This window comes from Prionailurus bengalensis, chromosome B3 (genome assembly GCF_016509475.1).
Source record: "Prionailurus bengalensis isolate Pbe53 chromosome B3, Fcat_Pben_1.1_paternal_pri, whole genome shotgun sequence".
NCBI lineage: Eukaryota > Metazoa > Chordata > Mammalia > Carnivora > Felidae > Prionailurus > Prionailurus bengalensis.
Genome location: NC_057355.1, coordinates 80,891,900 through 80,913,903, shown reverse-complemented (window position 1 = coordinate 80,913,903; position 22,004 = coordinate 80,891,900). Strand labels below are relative to the sequence as shown.

The 22,004-nt window shown below is 35.2% G+C and overlaps 1 protein-coding gene across 2 annotated transcripts in view; it reads right to left on the bottom strand.

The window, feature by feature from the left end:
- SCFD1 (sec1 family domain containing 1) overlaps positions 1-22,004 on the bottom strand; it is a 117,273-nt gene that overhangs the window by 45,014 nt on the left and 50,255 nt on the right. For both annotated transcript variants that reach the window (XM_043554315.1, XM_043554316.1), the window contains exon 15: positions 3,510-3,606. In XM_043554315.1, the coding sequence (XP_043410250.1) occupies positions 3,510-3,606 (97 nt within the window). The remainder of the gene's footprint in view (positions 1-3,509; positions 3,607-22,004) is intronic.

Below are 22,004 nucleotides of genomic sequence, written 5' to 3'. Positions count from 1 at the left end.
GTATCTTCATTCTCTCTTCCTAAGTGTCTATAAGAGATGTATCTTTATTAAAAAAATTTTTTAATGTTTATTTTTTTTTCAGAGAGAGAGAGAGAGAGCGAGAGCGAGCATGAATGGGGAGCATCAGAGAGAGAGGGAGACACAGAATCTGAGGCAGGATCCAGGCTCTGAGCTGTCAGCGCAGAGCCTGACGTGGGGCTAGAACTTGTGAACCGAGAGATCATGACCTGAGCTGAAGTTGGATGCTTAACTGACTGAGCCACCCAGGTGCCCCAAGAGATGAACCTTTTAGATTGAAACCCTCAGAAAGAACGGAATAGGTAGGATAATCACACACATCTAAAACAGTATACTTCTGAGATGGAAAAAGGATGTCAGTACTAATTATGTAAAGACAATAAATATAAAAATCAGACTGTCCTGGGAAAACAGCTGTATGGTCCTGCTAGGTGTTAGGTTATGAAACCTAAGTATGAAATACTTCTCAAAAGTGGGGTCACAAAATATACAGGTCTCCTCTTTCTTGAGGGTATTCTATCACTATATAAGATTTGAGAAAAGAATACATTTATATATTAAAATAAACACTGTTGTATTATGCAAAATATATTTGCTAGAAATTCTAAGACAAACGTAAGATATCAAAGAAATTTCTTGCTCACATTGAGTTTGATCCGCTACTCTTACTACCCAGAGCCCCAAACTACAGAGAAATTCATTTATTCTCCACCCTGTTACTGGGTGTGCTTTGGTACAAAGTGATGAGGCACTGGTCACCGGTAACTCAGTTTTACCACCAACCAATAACAATATGTACTCTCACTTCAAAGTCCTAATACTCAAGAACTTGGCAGTGTTATACTTTCTTATAGAATAAAAACTAGGAAAATTTTTTCAAAACGTGACTAATGAACCATCGGTTTTTTATATGGTTTAGAATCCAGATAACCATTCTCAAATTATCCTTACTCCCTAACTATGGCAAAGAATGGTAATAAAGATCAATGATGGGTTCTCCAAAGTTCTGATGTTTACAAATAAATATTGTATCTTGGACAATGAATATTATGTTATGAAATTCAGGGTCTTGTTTAAATCCCAGGAGAAAGCTGCTATTTTTGTTTTAGCAGGGAATTAGCCTGGCTGGGTTCAGGCCAAAGTTCCCACCAGCTATCTATGGGTTGTGGTTCCATCATCGATTTCTATTTTCAAAACCTTCTGCAGTGCTACTGGGATCTGTCCAACCATCTAGTAGCCACTGTGGGAACTGGGAAATCATATAGCCCTTCAACTCTTAGTCTTAGGAATGCTATTTAGGATCAAATTCACGTATGTGCAGCTCAGGAGTGAGCCCAGGAATTCATAAACAACTTTATGAGCTTGCTTTCCTGAGCTCCTTCCTCTCTGCAATCTCCCTGGTACTTTCCAATTCCCTTGGCTTTCCCTTTCTGGTGCTTCGGTCAGAAAGCTTTGGCTTTAGTTACCCTGTTCTATTGTGCATTTCCTGCAACTATGACTAAGCAGCTAAAGGACAAAGAAAAAAAGCAACCAGGCTTGCTGTATGCTCTTGGCACCACCATTCCTAAAGCAGGAGAGAAAGGCTCCCCTCTCTCTGAGTTTTAGGGGCCTGTAGATGCCTGTTACTGTTTTTAATATCCTCAGCATCAACTACTTCTCCAACGAGTCCTAGTAGAAAATGTATTTATAAGCTACAGTCTTTACACTAGGGCATTGTTGCTCCCAGCCCTGCTCAGTTCACTGAACACACACACACATATATATATATATATGTATATATATATGTGCACGCACATGTTATATTTATTTCTGTCTGACAAATATATAGTGAAAACACCAAGACTATAATACTTCCAATTCCAATCCAACATTATAGAGCTCATTATAGTTTTCTCCCCTTCTCTACTTGTATAGTTTTCTCCCTTTCTCTACTTGTTTTCTCTTCCTTCTCTGACAAGAGGAAACCTGGCACCATTTGTAGCACCTGACATATACACTTCTTTAACCAGTGCACTGTATATAACAAATATCCTATCTCTGCAGCCATCCCCTTGCCTGTATGGATGTCTTCTCACTCCATGTGGGCTCTGATTCTCTACAATAGACTTGCTCACATGCCTGGCCACACTTCTCACCACACTTGGACTGATGCTGGGTTGCTACTGTGTACAGTCACCCTCCTCAATCTGTTACAGCTCTTACAGCCCATGCTTTCACATGTGGCTTCTCTGCTCAATCCACTGGGATTTTGATGCTTCCCTCTGTCCCACATGTGGATGCCTTTCTCATCCTGCTCAGGTTGCAACATCTTGTTTTGGGCTAAAATGGCACCAGACTTCCACTTTGCATGAATGCCTACCTTGTTCTCTTGTAGTTAATGTCTTTAAAACTAAACTGAGAAAGTAAGGGGAAAGAATAGAGAAAGGTTCTGATAGTTTTTTATTAACACATTCATTTGCTTCAACTTTAGTCAAAACTTATTATAAATAATAAGGAATAGCTCTGAAATGATGGGCTTATATATTTTGCATTTTTTCATTGTAAAGTGCAAATAACTCCAAAATAGTATGTTCTCACTACAAATCCAGCTTCTTAAAAGTGTGAGCAATAACCTAAAGCTTCTTAGAGAAGTTTCTGTGAAAAGAATCTTTAATTACAAACAATTTGGAATTTATTACTTTTCAGTTTGGAATAAAGTCTAAAAGTCATATCAAAGTCTAACTCAGAAACCATCATCATTCAGCTAAGTGACTTGTATGCAAAATATAAGCTGAATAGCTTATATACTTTTTATTCATTTTGGAAAAGCAGTTTACTGAGATTTGAATTGAAAACTATTCTGAAATGATCAACAAGTCTCTAAAGTTTGGATAGTTTTGGAGGCTAAAACCTATGTAGATCCCCATGATCATTATAACTGAAAGTAAAAATTATAACATTTTCTAAGTACAAAGAGTCATATCTTGTTTTAAGAAAATCTAACATACAAATATTTAGTTAAACGTAAATATGAAAGGGACTGATTAAGGAGTTTCTTTAAAAGTAAAGTCCCTAAATATTTAAAACAGAATTCAGTTTTAGATATATCCTTTTGGGAAATGCTTTAGGGTTAAACTAAAGTAATGAGAAGTGTATCATTTAGAGACACCTGCTTTGAATGTTATACTTCCAAGTCTTCCTAAAACCAGCAGAATTTGAACTTCAGCTATATCACTTTATTTTTTTTCCCCAGATATATCACTTTAAATAAATGAATGCAACAAGTTCTTCAATACCATCAAAGAGAAGTTCAGTGAAATAAAATGCAAATCATTTTTCCACTTCAGGAATTGCTATGCTACGAACTTCTCAACAGAAACTAGCTCATTTAATTATCTCATTATTGGCATGGATTGGAAAAATAATAATTCTATTCAGATTTTACTTATACTGAACATGCTGGATTCAACAGCTCTGAAACTTAACATTAACCTCAAATTTATGGTACATACCATCAGGGTCTGATATTATATCTAGAAGAGATTTATCCAGAGTAGTTTTGCTCATTATTTTTTCTTCATATTCAAAATATACATCTAGTTTTCTTGCCTGTTTCAAAATAAATATTAGATTAGACTATATGAAGTAATAAAGACATACTAAGGGCCTCTCAGCTTACAAGTTTCTATTTTCTATGATCAATTTTTAAAAATAAGTGTTCATTTACTAATAGAATTTACTTTCAAGTTTCTTACTTTTGATCATACACTTAGTTTAAAAAATTACAGATTGACTATTTTACCATACCTGACTTATAAACTCAGAATTAATTCTGCATGTCATATATTAGCAAAGATAAAAATCACACCAATCTCAATTACTGTATTTATTAGCAATTAGCATATAAATAAATAATTGTATTCCATGCAAATTAATGTCAGGTGGTCATGTTATGTTTACTTTTTTAGTGCACAAATCCACACATCTTCAACTTAAACTGGACAGAAAATTACCCTAATTATTTTTAGTGGTTTTTAAACAAAGCTAACTTCCTCATTAATTTTCCTACTTAATACTTTGAAGTTTTAGGTAATGGAAAAGTAGTCAAACTTAGCTCTCCTGTATGATCCCTTTTCCAATTTAAAATTTGTTTATTAAAACTATCCAAATGAAGTTAAAATATTAGGATTCTCCAAAGTAAATACAAATTATCATTATCAAGTATCTACTAAATTATGCTTCAATAACACAAAAGAGAAAAGAACATGATTTCTATTGAAAGTGTTAACAATTTAAACGAGAGTAGAAACCATTCATGAAATAAATTAGAATACTCAGAGATACCAATGAAGAACCAAAATATAAACACAGAACATAAATATACTGAGCTAAGATGATAGAACGAAATAAACAGTTAACCCATTGTAGAGAAGAAAGTGATGAATTTTGACTTGAGATTTCAAAGTGACTGGGGACAGGAATAGAGTTCATTTCAGTGAAAGGAACTGCACCATGCATAGTCAGAGTGGAGAAGTCTGAATGATAGTTTCATTCTAAGGAGTTTCATATATAAAGCAACAGAAAATCAGAGTCCCTCAATCCCATTCTCCCACAGTGGCACACAAGGCCAGTTTTAAATAGCTGAAATACTCAGTTTAAAAATCAATACAACATAAAAAGGTATTTTGAGACCAGTCCTCACCCTTGTTCTCTTCTACCCCTACTCCTATGGATACTTACTTCAACTATTTCTTCTACAGTTGTCCAGTTCCTTTATGCAAAATGTAAGCAAACAGGGTCTATATCCTAATACCTGTCGGCTTTCTGACACAAAAGGAATATACTATACTCTTCTGTTCCTTGGTTTAACTCAACAATATATTCTACATCAGTACACAGAGAATTCTCTTGCCAGTCAACTCTTGGAAGAGTATAATAAACCCTATAAGGGTCTTCCTTTTTATAAACCCTTGGGTCCTTCATATTCTTCAGATTCCCTGATATAGGAACTATTTTCACTACTGTATAATGCTACTTTGAATACTACAGATTAAGAGGTGAAGTCTTAGCAATGGAAAATTTTAATTTTGAAAAAGGACAAAAGAAATGGAAAAGAGATCCTAGGAAAGAGACCATGGTACTGGCTGTGGGAACAGAAAGGAAGAGACACATTTAATAATTAACATGTGAATGGATATGGGAATCAAAGTAGTGAAAAAAGTCAAAGATAACTCCAGGGGGAACTAAAATGATGGTAGTAGGAACTATGTTAATGTGAACTGAATATGAGACTGGTAAAGGCTAATCATCTCTAGAGTGAAGACTGGAAAGGGGGTGGGGGGGAAGGATATAAAATAAGGTGTTAAGCTGACTTTCAGGCCCTCATGATCTGCTCTAGCCAACCATTTCTGTTTCACCCACCACTTTTCACTTAGTCACATCAAACACCTCAATGACTTCTGATTAAACATTGTGTACACCTGTAGTCCTCTAGGCATAGGCTTGGGTTATTCTCTTAGTTTTTAAGAATACATTCCTCTTCTATTACCTGTGCAGTGAATTCTACTCATTCTTCAGGGACCAGCTTCTTTGCAACTCTCTTCAATCTCTATTTGTTCCCCCTTGTTGCCCATCAATCTCCTTTTTGCTTGGAGGAATTTATTACCCCCTTAAATGTGTACCATCAGCATTTTACATACCTCTCCATAATAACAATCTTCATACTATATTACTCTCCTTTATTTACATGCTACCCTTCTAAAACGGTAAATTCCCTAGACTGTGTTTAATTAATCGTTTAGCCCTGGGAATTTAACATAGCACCTGGCTCATAACAAGTACTTGACAAGGTCTTTGTTGAATTCCTCAACTAAAAGCAGGACATACACAGAACAAGTAGTCATCTTTAGAAGACACAAAAGTAGACGGATGAACTTCTAGGAGTGAAAAATGTAAAGAACCAAGTCTTTAGTGATTTAATATATAAAATTAAGTAGGTTCAATGCCATAATGGAGTATAATGTCTGTACCTGCAAACGAATGAAGAAAAGAAACATGGTTCACTGATTTTTGTAGCTACAGACATTAGATTTATTTTGCTAAGTCTTCATGTATTAACTTACACTTAAATTTCTAACAAGCAATGCAAACAGAATCTAAAAGTAAGTTAGTTTAATTGCTAGTGGGTAGGGAGTTTCTTTTGGAGGCGATGAAAATGTTATAAAAGTACATTTTGGTTGTGAATGCACAACTCTGTGAAAACACTATAAAAACCATTGAACTGTACACTTTAGATAGGTTAACTAACTGTATGCTATGTGAACTATACCTCGATAAAGCATTAAAGAAAATTAACTTAGCATTTCAATATACTGATTCCCATGAAGGAGAGAAAAGAGTTGAGTGGAGATTTTCTAGCCTGAATATCAGAACTAGTATATGTTCAGGATCTATTTGTGCAAGGCACTTTACTTACAGCTATGGCTTTCAAATGTTTTTAAACAGAGAACCTCAGGACCCTCTTTCTCAAATCAAATCTTCTGCAGAACCCTAAACATAAAATAGATACAAGCGACCCATTAAATGTCTCTATAGTGATCTAGGGTACCAGAGAACAGTGTTTGAAAACTACTAACTTAATCTCATTTAATTCTCCAAGTAACACTATGAACTAAGAATTATTAGTCCCATTTTAAAGATGAAGAAACAGACACACAGAAACATATATTTATTCAAGGTTACCAGAGTAGAAGTAGTAGAGAGTTGAGATTCAAATCCAGGTCAGACTCCAATGTACACCACAGATAAAGAGTAGGGAAAATTATATTTTCCTCAAGTACAATTTATTGCTTCTTTTGTTTATGCTTTATGAAAGAAAGTATATTTGTCAATTAGTACATATTTGGGGTTTTTTTTTGGTAATACATGTAATTTATATGTGGCAAAAGGTTATTTTGGCTGGATAGATAATATATAGAAGTTCTTTCTCAATTTCTTGAAGTAAAGGAAATACTAAGAGAAACAACTTCTGTAATCCCAAAGATTAATTATTCTTATACAATAGGAGTTCAAAGGAGAATACAATTTGGATAACAATAATCACATAAAAAATAAACAAATTAAAAATATAAAACAAAATAACAAGGTCAAGATAATAAACAGATTTTTGGTAACTTCAATAAATATCAATAAACAGTAAAAGGATTATTATAGAGACCCAGAGGACTATGCATGGAATACAACTTATATCCAGTGAATATACACTCTGAAAGCCATGAATTTCTTAAAAATCTCTTTAAAAGGGCTAAGGGAGGAATGTGATTTTTAAAAAATTCTAGTGTTTTTCTCCCAATTTCAGAGTTACCATTGGAAAATCAGGCTGATGTTTTTCATGTTTCAGTACACTACCTCAACATTTATATTAAATTAGCATAACCCCCACACACAACTTTTTTTTGACTGCAAAAGCCCACCAGGTTTGAAAAGGACAAAAGGGAACCCTTTAAAAAAATAGCTTGTCCCTTCACTCACAATAATGGAGAACTCTTAAGAGTCATCTGAGATGAACAAGTGGTATTCTTTCTCTTTAGAAAATCTATTACCGAAGCACATTTGTCAGATGACCTATACAGGGCATGAAATGAATTTCTTTTTCTTTCCTACAACTGCAGGGGATTTTTCCTTCTCTTAACCATTCTTTACATTCCAGCTACAAACACCACCATTCTGGTACTCCCTACTCACTGCTAGTTACAATTCTCATTTCTCACCTCAGTCTACGACTGGTTGATGACATAGAGTGGTATTTCTTGACCTTGCCTCTTTTCCAAGCCCTAATTCTATAACCTAGCACAAGTCAGCAGTGAAAGTAAAGGCAAAAAGGATTAGAGTTATACTTCCTTTACTATTAAGAATCTCAATATTCCTCTCCTACTTCTCACAGGAGAGAGATGGGATGATAAACTCTTCTCTGTTCAAAGACAGTATTAGCAACATTTTACATAATGAATTAAATATGGTTTGTAGGACAGGGGTCTGTGCATCACATTTTACTTATAGTAAAGCATAGCCTAAGCTAAAATAAACTTAGAACCATATTTTTAGGATATAACCTATACCTAAGTTGAAGACCATCTACACCCTAGCCTTTCCTTTCCTGTTCTTTTTTCCCCATGTTTAATCCGTATCATTTTTTTAGTGCTGTATTTACATATCCCATCCTCCAGGTGGCAGCACTTGAACACTGTATTATAATAGTCTGCAGTTGGTGTAGGTTACTAGAATATGAACTCCTTGTTACTATTTACTTATTACTGTGTGCCTTGTGCCCTCCCTCAAAGACAACTGGAATTCTCCAAATCTCAAGTGCTTTTTATAATACAACAAAATAGCAAGTTAACGTATTTTCCATTATCTAGGTGTGTATTCTGTTGCATTTTATACTGGTGGGTTTGAATGGGTCTGCCATCGTTAAGAAATTATGTGGTGCAAAAACCAGATGATACATTAAATTGTATTTGAAGGTGTTCTACAACAAAGGTAGATGAATATATTTACTCTAGAGTACTTGTTCATATGACAGAGTGAATTAGAAATCTTGAATAAAATTCATCCTTATACCTCTACCTCATTTCTATGCAGTGATGGACACTGCACCGTCAGGGTGAGGAATCTGGTTAGGATCTTCAATTTTTTACAACAGCCTATCAATTTTAATACTTGATTATCTTATTTCTAAATAGATGCATTTTTCTCTCAACCAAGCACAATGAATTTCTAGCATTTTAGGCCCAAATCAGAATACGTAACTTCAACCTCTCTGCTAATTCCTACCAAAAGACCAACTAAATAAAGTAGTAACATAATATTTAAAGAATATGCAATCTTTCCACTCTAGACACTATAAACTTAGACATTACTACATTGGAAACTCACAAAACACCCTCACTGAATTATATATTAGTATTACACCTTTGACTTTTATTAAAGTTGCTATAGAAAATGTGAGTGTAAAAATATCATTGTATCACTCAATTTATTCCAGATAATGCCCAATATGAACAATGTATTTTGTAATACAATGCTAAGCAACACTTTGCTTAGAATAAAAAAGGGTGCCTGGCTGGCTCAGTCAGTAGAGCATGTGTCTCTTGATTTCTGGGTGAGTTTAAGCCCCACACTGGGAGTCAAGTGTACTTAAAATAAATAAATAAATAAAACTTAAAAGGAAAAAAGAATAAAAAACAAATTCTCCTTTCTGGTAAGAAGGTTTTTGTTGTTGTTGTTTTTTTAACTTAATTACATCTCTCTCTTTTTTTTTACCTTGGTTGCCTGAAAATTCAAAGCCAAATTTGAGAATTATCATTATAACTACTGAGTTTTTATTTCATTATTTTTGTTCTATGTGCTATTTGTGAAAGTTACTTTAAATCTGTTTAAAAAATTTTTTTTTTCAACGTTTATTTATTTTTCGGACAGAGAGAGACAGAGCATGAACGGGGGAGGGGCAGAGAGAGAGGGAGACACAGAATCGGAAACAGGCTCCAGGCTCTGAGCCATTAGCCCAGAGCCTGACGCGGGGCTCGAACCCACGGACCGCGAGATCGTGACCTGGCTGAAGTCGGACGCTTAACCGACTGCGCCACCCAGGCGCCCCTAAATCTGTTTTAGAATACACATGCAACTTTAATCTACAAATTATATTGTATACTGACTCCTAAAAATAAATTCTGACTAAAGTGATCTATGTAATAAAAAATTTTAAATGTACATGAAGTGATTTTACATGTTTATATGAAAAGTATTAAAAACAAAAATATTAGCAACATAATGAAATCTAAAAATTGATTAATATTTCTAGAAAAAATATTTACAGGGCACTTGTAAACTATATTGTCTTATTTTACTATGACTCTCAGAAGCATTTAGTTTTAATTTATACCAACAGTGTGTTGAACTCTTCAAATATATACCCAGAAAAAGAAAAAACAAATTTAAGCAAACAGAAGAAAAGAAATAATAAAAATTAGAGCAGAAATCAATGAAATTATAAACAAGAAATCAACAGAGACAATCACTGGAACCAAAAGCTGGCTCTTCAAAAAGATCAATAGAATTGATTACAGAATTTTATCAATAATGAATAATCTTCCCAAACAGAAAGCATAAGATCTAGGTAGGTTCACTAATGAATTCCATCAACTATTTAAGTCAGAAATTAAAACAATTTTCTACAATCTCTTTCAGAAAACAGAATGCAACTGGGGTGCCTGGGTGGCTCAGTTTGTTGAGTGTCCAACTTTGGCTCAGGTCATGATTTTGCGGTTTGTGGGTTTGAGCCCTGGGTCAGGCTCTGTGCTGACAGCTCAGAGCCCGGAGCCTGGTCCGGATTCTTTCTCCCTCTCTCTCTGCCCCTCCCCAGCTCACACTCTGTCTACCTGTCTCTCTCAAAAAAAAAAAAAAAACCCAAAAAAACCCAATGCAAATAATGAGAAACTAGATGCTTTCCAGCTAAAATCAGGAACGAGGCAAGGATACTCCCTTTCAACTTTCTATTTAACACTGTACTGGAAACCCTAGCTAATGTAATAAATAAGAGAAGGAAATCAAAGGTACACAGATTGGAATAAAGAAAAAAAAAAAACTCTTCATTTGCAGATGACACAATTGTCAATGTAGAAAATTTCAAAAAACAACAAAAAACTTCTGGAACTAATAAGCAACTATAGCACAGTTGCAGGATACAAGGTTAATACACAAAAGTCAATGGCTATAGTAGGAAAAAGGTAAGGACGTCCCCCTCTTGCACTCTTTCAACATGATAATGGAGGTCTAGCTAATACAATTAAAAAAGAAAAAGAAAGAGAAGGAATTTAAAGACTGGGAAGGAAAAAAATAAGTCCATCTTTGTTTACAGATAACATGCTTATCTATGTAGAAAATCCCAAAGAAAAAACAACAAAAACTCTAGAAACTAGTAAGTGATTATACAAAGGTTGCAGGATACAAGGTTAATACACACAAGCCAAATGCTTTCTGATAAACTAGCAATGAACAATTGAAATCTGAAATTAAAGCAAAAATACTATTTTCATTAGTACTAAAAATAAGGAAATGAAATATCTATAAATCTAACAAACTACATACAAGATCTATATGAGGAATCTTTAATCTGATTAAAGAAATCAAGGAATTAAATAAATGGAGAGATATTCCATGCTCTTCTCAATGTGACCTATAGATTCAACACAATCTCCATTAAACTACCAGCAAGTTATTTTGTAGATATCAACAAAGTGATTTTAAGGTTTATATGGAGACAAGAAAGATCCAGAATAGCCAACACAATACTGAAGGAGAAGAAAAAAGATGGAGGACTGACAATACCTGATTTTATGACTTAAAATAAAGCTACAATACTTAGCCATGTGCTACTAGCCGAAAAGCAGGACAAATATATCAATGAAACAGAAAAGAGAGTACAGAAGTAGACCTACACAAATATAGTCAACCCATCTTTGACAGAAAAACAAAAGTAACTGAATGGACAAAGGATAGTCTTTTCAACAAATGGTGATGGATCAGACATCTAATGTAAAAGAAAACAATCTAGACACAGACCTTACCTTTCACAAAAATTAAATAAAAATGAATCACAGACTTAAATGTAAAATGCAAAACTATAAAACTCCTAGAAGATAGGAGAAACGCAGAAGAAAATTTAGATGATCTTGGATAAAGACTCTTTAGGTACAACACAAAAGCATGATCCATGAAAGAAAGAAATCAGTAAGCTGTACTTAATTAAAATTAAAAGCTTCTATTCTGTGAAAGACACTGCCAAGAGAATGAGAAGACAAGCAACACAACCAGAGAAAATATTTGCAAAAGATGCATCTTTTAAAGGACTTTTTCCTCAAATAATACCAAGAATGCTTAAGACTAAACAATAAGAAAATAAACAGCCCAAACAGACACCACACCAAAGAAGACCCAGATGGCAAGTAAGCATATGAAAAGATGATCCACATTGTATGTTATTAGGGAATTGCAAATTAAAGCAATGCGACACCACTACACATATATTTAAATGGCTGAAATCCAACATGGACAACACCAAATGCTGGTAAAGATGTGAAGCAACATGAACTCTCATTCACTGCTGGTGGAGAGCACAGCCACTTTGGAAAGCAGTTTGGCAGTGGGTAGTTTTGTTACCAATCTAAACATACTCTTACCATATGATCCAGCAACCAACCTCATGGGTTAAACACATCCACCCAAAAATCTTCACAGGGACATTTACAGCAACTTTATTTACAAATGCCACAAGTTGAAAGCAATCAAGATGTCCTTCAATGACTGATTGGATAAACAAACTGGTACATCCAGACAATCAAGTGTTAGTGATGAAAAGACTTGGAGAAGTCTTAGACTCACATCACTAAGACACTGAAATACTTCATGATTCTAACTACGAGGCATTCTGAAAAAGACAATACTGTGAAGACAGTAGAAAGACATGGGTGACAGGAACTCAGGGGAAGGGAAATAGGGATGAGTAGGCAGAGCACAGATGATTTTTAGGGCAGTGAAACTATTTCTGCATGATCCTGTAATATGGATACATGTCATTATACATCTGTCAAAACCCAGAGAATGTAGAACAGCAAGAGTGAACCCTAATGAAAACTATGGGCTTTAGTTAATAACAACGTATTAATATTCACTTATGAATTGTTACAAATGTACCACACACTAATGCAAAATGTTAATAATAGGGAAAACTGGGGGGTAGGTGATAAAGAGGAATATGGAAATTCTCTGTACTTTTCACTCATTTTTTTCTACAGATGTAAAACTACTCCAAAAAACAGTCTATTAGTTAAAAAATAAAATCCAAAACACATGCATACAGTGGTAAACAAATGAACATAAGGGTCACATTTAACAGTGTTACAAAATTTGGGAAAATCTGTGTAGCTTTGAATAATAACACCTTTCACTTTTACTTTTTCATAGGTGTTAAATAAAATGACTCAAAAGAATATAAAGGATTTTACATGCACTTAAAACAAAGATATACTTCCAAAATCTATAAAGAACTTATCAAACTCAACACCCAAAAAACAAATAATCCAGTGAAGAAATGGGCAAAAGACATGAATGGACACTTCTGCAAGAAGACATCCAGATTGGCCAACCGACACATGAAAAGATGCTCAACATCACTCATCATCAGGGAAACACAAATCAAAAGCACAAATGAGATACCACCTCACACCTGTCAGGATGGCTAACATTATCAACTCAGGCAACAACAGATGTTGGTGAGGATGTGGAGAAAGAGGATCTCTTTAGCACTGCTTGTGGGAATGCAAACTGGTGCAGCCACTCTGGAAAACAGTATGGAAGTTCCTCAAAAAACTAAAAATAAAACTACCCTACGACCCAGCAATTGCACTACTAGGTATTTATCCAAGGGATACAGGTGTGCTGTTTCGAAGGGACACATGCACCCCATTGTTTATAGCAGCATTATCAACAATAGCCAAAGTATGGAAAGAGCCCAAATGTCCATCGATGGATGAATGGATAAAGAAGACGTGGTATATATATACAATGGAGTATTACTCGGCAATTAAAAAGAATGAAATCTTGCCATTTGCAACTACATGAATGGAACTGGAGGGTATTATTCTAAGTGAAATTAGTCAGAGAAAGAAGTATCATATCACTTCACTCATATGAAGACTTTAAGAGACAACACAGATGAACATAAGGGAAGGGAAACAAAAATAATATAAAAACAGGGATGGGGACAAAACATAAGAGACTCTTAAATATGGAGAACAAACAGAGGGTTACTGGAGGGGTTGTGGGAGGGGGGATGGGCTAAATGGGTAAGGGGCATTAAGGAATCTACTGAAATCATTGTTGCACTATATGCTAACTAATTTGGATATAAATTTAAAATAAAATAAAATAAAAAGATATACTTACTTTTGTAGTGAATACAAAGAGTACCTAATAAAATTGTGCATGTGTATTAACATTTGGTATCACAGTCAGTACGTAACTCGAGCATGGAATTTGATTCTTGAGGTACTTATCAGTACTTCAACATAACTGACCTTTAAAAAAAATCCATTGCTTTAAAAAGTGTATTTGTTTTAAGAAACAACTAACTTAAAAGTTGACCATTAAATTTCCATTTCCTATTTAAGCATTCATGGACATAAAAGACCAGAGGATATGGTAAATTTTATTTCTAACTTAATGTGACCAAGGAAGAAACCTCACCATTAATTTGTGGAATCTATGTATAACTCTGTCCCAATGTTCCTTCTAGTTTATTTCATGTTCCATAGAAGCCTCATGAAGGACTATGGAAAACAGGGGCCAGAAAAAAATTTTAAGGGCTATGTTTGATTTTGACTTTGATTAATTATTCTCTCTTTGACTATTCTATGTGCTTTTATTTTTATTTATTTATTTTTTTTCAACGTTTATTTATTTTTGGGACAGAGAGACAGAGCATGAACGGGGGAGGGGCAGAGAGAGGGAGACACAGAATCGGAAACAGGCTCCAGGCTCTGAGCCATCAGCCCAGAGCCCGACACGGGGCTCGAACTCACGGACCGCGAGATCGTGACCTGGCTGAAGTCGGACGCTTAACCGACTGCGCCACCCAGGCGCCCCTCTATGTGCTTTTATTGTAAGCTACCTCCAATTCTGTGGAACAAGTTGAGGTATAAATAAATATGAGAAATTTATGAGAAAAAATAAGGAATGCATGTCCTTTTAAACATTTTACTCCTCATGTCAATTCACTTTTCTCTGTATTTATTCTGCTGCATACTTCCATAAGGGGAAAAAAAAATCTGTAAAGATCTACTGGGCTTTCTGGCCACATATTATGTAGCATATCCTATTTCTTGCTTTTCTAGGTCACTTTAAATCTAAAGCCAAAAAATTCGCATTACCAAAATTAATCATTGGCTTTCTCTATGATTTACACAAGGTTTTGTTTTGCTATTTTTTATTTTATCAAAGTATAATTAACATACAGTGTTATATTATTTTCAGGTATACAATATGATTCAACAATTCTACACATTACTCAGTGCTCATCATGGTTAAGTGTACATTTACTACCCTTTATTTATTTCACCCATCCCCCCACAAACTTCTCCTCTGGCAACAACCAATTTATTCTCTGTATTGAACAGTCTGTTTTGTCTCTTTTTTGTGTTTCTTAAAATCTACATGAGTGGAAATTATGGTATTTGTCTTTGACGGACTTGTTTCAACTAGCATTATACCCTCTAGGTTCACCCGTATTGTTGCAAATGGCAAGATTTCATTCTTTTTTTTTTTTTTTTTTTGGTAAAGTAATATTCCATTGCGTGTGTGTGTGTGTGTGTGTGTGTGTGTGTGTGTGTGTACCTAGTATCTTACCTATTCATCTACTGATGGACAGTTGGGTTGTTTCTATATCTTCACAATTGTAAATAATGCTGCAATAAATGGTGGGATGAAATTATCTTTCCAAATTAGTGTTTTTGTTTTCTTTGGGTAAATACCCAGCAGTGGAATTACTGGATCATAGTGTAATTCTATTTTTAATTTTTTGAGGAACCTCCATACTGTTTTCCTCAGTGGCTACACAAATTTGTACTCCCACCAACAGTGCACAAAAGGGTTCCCTGTTCTCTACATTTTCACCAACACTAGCTGTTTCTTGTGGTTTTGATTTTAGTCATTCTGACAGGTGCTCTCTCAATGCATTTCCCTGATAATGAGTGATGCTGAGTATCTTTTCATGAGTCTATTGGCTATTTGTGTATCTTCTTAGGAAAAATGTCTGTTCAGGTCTCCTGCCCATTTTTAAATCAGATTATTTGGGTTGTTTGGTGTTGAGTTGTGTAAGGTCTTTATACATTTTGGATACTAACCCTTTACTAGATATGTCATTTGCAAGTATCTTCTCCCATTCAATAGGTTGCCTATTCAATAGGTTTTGGTGATGGTTTCCTTTGTGGCGCAAAAGATTTTTATTTTTATATGTCTCTTCAGGTAAGGGAAACAAAAGCAAAATTAAACAGGACTACACACACCAAAAAAGTTGTTTGTTTTTTTTTTTTAAAGATTTGAAATAAATGAACACTAAGCTTTGTTCGAATTTTTCACTTCTATCGCAATATAACTGACATATAATACAAAATTTGTTAAGTTTTAACATATGCATATGCCCATGAAATCATGAACACTATCCACATAATCAACCTACCATTCATTGCCCAGAAGCTTCCCTATTGTAATGCCTCCCTTCTGGCCCTCCCACTCCTTTCCAGGTGCCTAGGCAAGCAGTGATATGCATTTTATCACTACATATTAGCTTGCATTTTTACAAATTTCATGTAAATGCAATCACAGATTATATACTCTTCTTTAAAAAAATTTTTTTTTATATTTATTTTTGAGAGAGAGAGAGAGGGGGGCAGGGCGTGAATGGAGGAGGGGCAGAGAGAGAGAAAGACACAGAATCCGAAGCAGGCTCCAGGCTCTGAGCTGTCAGCACACAGCCCAACACCGGGCCTGAACCCACAAGCCGTGAGATCATGACCTGAGCCAAAGTTGGAACCGAGCCACCCAGGCGCCCCTATGTACTCTTCTTTAATGTGGCTTCACTCAGTGTATTTGAGATTCATCCATATTGCTATATGTGACAATAGTACTTTCCTTTCTATTTCTGAATAGTATTCCATTGTACGGATATACTATAATTTATTTATCCAATTCAGCTGTTGGTGGACATTGGGGTGTTTCTGGTTTTTGGTTATTACAATGAAGCTGCTGTGTACATTAAACACAGGCTTTCATTTGTTTTGGGTAAATACCTATGAGTGGAATGGCTGGACCATGTGACAGGTTTCTGTTTAACATTTTAAGAAACTAATAAACTATCTCCCAAAGTGGATATACCATTTTGCATTTCTACCAGAAGTGTATGAAAGTTCTAGTTTCTCTATATCTTTGCTAAAGGTTGGCATGATCTTTTTTAATTTTAGATGTTTTAAACAGATGTGTAGTGAGGTCTCATGGTGGTTTTTGTTTCCATTTTTCTAGTGATTATTTATGTTGACCTTACTTGTCATCTGTGTATCTTTTATGGTCAAATCTCTGTTTAAATCTTTTGACCATTTTTAAATTAGGCTGTTTATGTTCTTATGTTTTTATTATTGAAGTCATATTAAAGACTTCTGAGAAGTCTTTATTTCTTCTCACTTAACCTTTATAATTGGGTCTCAATGACAAGGCTATTTTCACCGTTTTTTTTGAAGATGTGGAAGTAGTCTCCCAAAATTTACAGTGAGTGAGAAGTGAGAAGCTCTCATTTGAGAGCTACCTTTGGTTGTAATTGAAAAAAATGTCAAGTTCTGAAAGTAACTAATCTCATCTGGGTAAGAAGAGGTAGAAGACAATGAAGTGTCATTTGGGGACTTCCTCCTACAGAATATATTGCCCCCTGTGCCTTGAAAAGACATCAAGGTCACATGAACATTCATTTGGTATGTATACTGAGCAAGACATCACTCTAAAGCGATCAGTTAAAATAGAGCTAAAGAAATGTTGTGATTTCTAGTATAGTAAAATTTCTTTCCTACTGTGATCAGGGGAGTAGTGATGAGTTAATCAAAGTCCATTAATGTAAAGAATAACAACAACAAAAAAATATGTGTTGTGTATAAATAAACATTTTAAACACCACCTTTTAACTTAAGACCTAAAATGCACAACTGTCTGTCAGTCTTGTTGTGACTGTACTTAGTACAGTGGTTTTCTTTTAGTACAGTGGTTTCTTTAAGTACAGTGGTTTCACTGAATTTTTTTCTTTCTTGCATAAAGCACAACTATAACGATCACATATAATGTCCAGTTTCAGTTTCTTTGAAGTGGAACCAAAAACCATACAGATACTTGCAAAGCGAGTTTAGGATTTTTCAAAATTTTCTAATCTTTTAATGTTTTTTTTTTTTTTACTACTAATTTTATTTTAATGTTTATTTTTGAGAGACAGAGTGAGCAAGAGAGTGGGAGAGGGGCCAAGAGAGAGGGGGAAAGACGAAATGAAGTGGTCTCTGTGTTGACAGCAGACAGTCTGATGCCGGGCTGGAACTCATGAGTCATGATGTCATAACCTGAACTGAAGTCAGACGCTTAAGTGACTGAGCCACCCAGGCACCCCTTTTTACTACTAATTTAAACAACAGTTAAATCACTACCTTCAGTAAGTCTTTCTAAGGTGTACAACTTAGTTTTAAAGAAACAATCCTCTTCTTTTTTTTTTTTTTAAATTTTTTTTTCAACGTTTTTATTTATTTTTGGGACAGAGAGAGACAGAGCATGAACGGGGGAGGGGCAGAGAGAGAGGGAGACACAGAATCGGAAACAGGCTCCAGGCTCTGAGCCATCAGCCCAGAGCCCGACGCGGGGCTCGAACTCACGGACCGCGAGATCGTGACCTGGCTGAAGTCGGACGCTTAACCGACTGCGCCACCCAGGCGCCCCAGAAACAATCCTCTTCTTAAACAACTGACATACGTAGATTGGAATCAAATACAAGTAACTCTTAGGTAAGCAAAAAATGCAACTTGTGAAGCATACTAGTGGCCAGTTGTCAACACTCTGATTTCTCTTCAAATCGTATAAATCTTTCGCCTTTTACTAGTGGCCAGTTGTCAGCATGGCATAATGTGGCCGGCAGGCACTATGTTTTATAGGAATAAAGGCCATCAGTTAATTTGGTGTGTTGACTAGTAGAGATCAATTAAGGGAGCTCCTACTTTATTTTTAAAGCTTATCTTCCTCTAGAAAAGATAAAGAAGTTGAGCTCAAGAAAGGGAGGAGCCTCCTTCCCCCTGTAGTTAAAAGCTAGCATTGCTAGCAAGGGCTAAGTCTTTTCAGAGTATAAACCTAAGGTAGTACATGTTTGCTTGACCAGATTAAGTCTGCAGATCTAATTCAGTACGTCTTAACTTTCTCTACAAGAAGCAGGAAAACAAAAATGAGAATTCAGCACCAATGACGCCTCAATGCATAATAGCTTAACAGCTGTTTTTTGTCAACTGTATCAGGATGGAGTGTTCAGATGTTAGAGCTCTTCCTTCAGGTGGGGGCATTAGGGGAAAGAGCACATAATGCCATTTCTATTTCTCATCTACTATGACTTACACATAGGTGTCTTTTCCTTTTATTAGGTACTTGCTAAAGAATACTTAATTAAGTTTGACTAGGCACGTGGGACAAAAATAATCGAAATAAACTAAAATTTGTCTATAAATTACTTAAATAATTTAAGTAATCCCAGGAGCCATTCTCCAACAACCAGCAAGTGGTTTTGTATTAGAAATGAAAATGTATTAGAAATCAAGGAAATGCTAAAAAAAGAGATTTAAAAGGTATGGATTACTTAAAACAAATGAGAATTCAACAATTTACTCTTTCATCTATTAGACCAAAGCTAACCACCCAACCCACTAAAATCCTTAGAGTATCAATAAGCACAGGTAATAATAATTGCCAACGTTGTTGCAAACTGGTATGCTGTTTCTGCTTTCCACCAAAACACTGATTGCCAGATAACTGCCACAACTTCTAAACAAATTATTTTCTTCTAGTATTCTGCTTCAGAAAATGATCTAAGGAAATGTAAGAAGCAGCTATTATCTAAACATCCCCAAAGATATGCAAAACTGCAATGAAGACAAATCGCAAAAGAAATGTTCTGAGATCTCTGCATAAAAAGTCATAATATTCTTGCCAATAGTAATAAAAAATATCTACTGCTTAGGTGAGTAAAAGTTTGCAAGTAAGTGAAGCTCAAATCGTCAATAAATTCTAGTTATGAGAGCAAGAGATCATGGAGAACAATACTTATTAAGTTTGTATTAACATTATAGCTAGAGGTAGATGGTGTAGCTCAGTAAAATACAAATAAACATGCCATTTAAAAGTAAATATTATAGGGGCGCCTGGGTGGCGCAGTCGGTTAAGCGTCCGACTTCAGCCAGGTCACGATCTCGCGGTCCGTGAGTTCGAGCCCCGCGTCGGGCTCTGGGCTGATGGCTCAGAGCCTGGAGCCTGTTTCCGATTCTGTGTCTCCCTCTCTCTCTGCCCCTCCCCCGTTCATGCTCTGTCTCTCTCTGTCCCAAAAATAAATAAACGTTGAAAAAAAAATTTTTTTTAAGTAAATATTATAAAGTTGGAAATTTAATAATTATGGAAAACCTTAAGAAGAAATTTTTTAACTAGGAGTAATGAGAAATAATGGGACTAGAATTTATGTGCTAATTTTGACAAGGAAGAATACCTTCCTAATTTTGACAAGGAAGAATAAAAGAGACTGTCAATATTACAAAGACTCTTCACAGAAAACATTCTAATTTTTTTATACTAAAAGAATTTTTCACATCAAAATATTTCTTAGAGTATGCAGCTTATTAAATACAACTATAATTTACATATAAATATTTAAGATAAATATACTCCTTTATCAATGATATTTAAAAACGTTCTGAGTGACTGGGTTTCTTAGAATGACCCAAGAAGGAACAGCGTGTCCTATAGGGGACATTATTTTCCTTCTGCAAATGAAATGTCCTGTATAGCACTGTTTCTTTAAATCAGATCCTGTCAAAAGGGTGTCTTCCTTGAGTTACAGCAAAACAATCATCCCAAAATGTGTAGCTTTTATATAAAATCACTTAACAACACAGTGAATGACAAATTAGTTAGCATAAAATGTTCTGCCAATCAGCAGCCCCGGAAAAAACAACTTCTTTTATAAAGAAAGCCAAATTACCAGGTCTTAAAGAAGAATTATGTGGGTTATGCACAGTAGCATGTTAAAATACCTGAGACAGATGGCCTCTATTAGCACACATTGATTTTGAAAAACTCATATAAAATCATCAGTATAAAATTATAAATAAACATCATAAAGAATTTATAGTAAATTGTGCCTTAAAAAAAACAGTTCTTCACCTAGACAGCTATAATAGCTGTCTTCCAATTCCATACTTAATTCCAGAACTCACCCATCACTCAGACTCATTTTTCTATTTAAAACACAAATCACATCATGTCATTAATCTCCAATGACTTCCCATCACACTTAAATTCCAATTTCTCTTGATCCCACAGTCTATCACTTTTTCACTCCTTACTATAAGCACATTAATCTTCCTTTATGACCTGGGGCGCCTGGGTGGCTCAGTCGGTTAAGCGTCCAACTTCAGCTCAGGTCATAAACTCGTTTTCCTGAGTTCAAGCCCCCATGTCGGGCTCTGTGCTGATAGCGCAGAACCTGGAGCCTGCTTTGGAACCTGTCTCTGTCTCTGTCTCTGCCCCTCCCCTGCTTGTGCTCTGTTTCTCTCTCTCTCAAAAATAAAGATTAAAAAAAATAATAGAAATCTTCCTTTGTGTCCTTAAACACACTAACTTTGTTCCTTGTCTTAAGGCCTTTGCACTTTTTTAGTCCTTCTGCCTGGAATGCCTGGCCCTGGAATTTTCACTAACCAGCTCCTTGTGGTTCAGGTCTCAACTCAAACATCACCTCATCAAAGGTCATTTCCCTAACCACTTACTCCTAACCACTTACAGTAGCCCTCTCTGATGTTCTCTATCACCTCATATCACCCTGTTTTTGTTTTCTTATCACCTAAATGACTGAAGTTATCTTGTTTTCTAATTTGGGTACTTTGTTTATTGTTACTATAATAGAAGCTCCATGAGAATACATAACTTGTCTTATTTACCACAGAATTTCCAAGGCCTAGCACAACACACAGTTACTCCATAAACATGACTGAATAAATCAATTACGTTAGCTAGAATTTTCTTAAACCATAAGCTCTAGTCTCTGACCTGGAGTAATTCATATAAATTTGTAGCAGGATAATGTTTGTCAAGTTTTATGAATAGGATAAAACTACGCTTTCCAT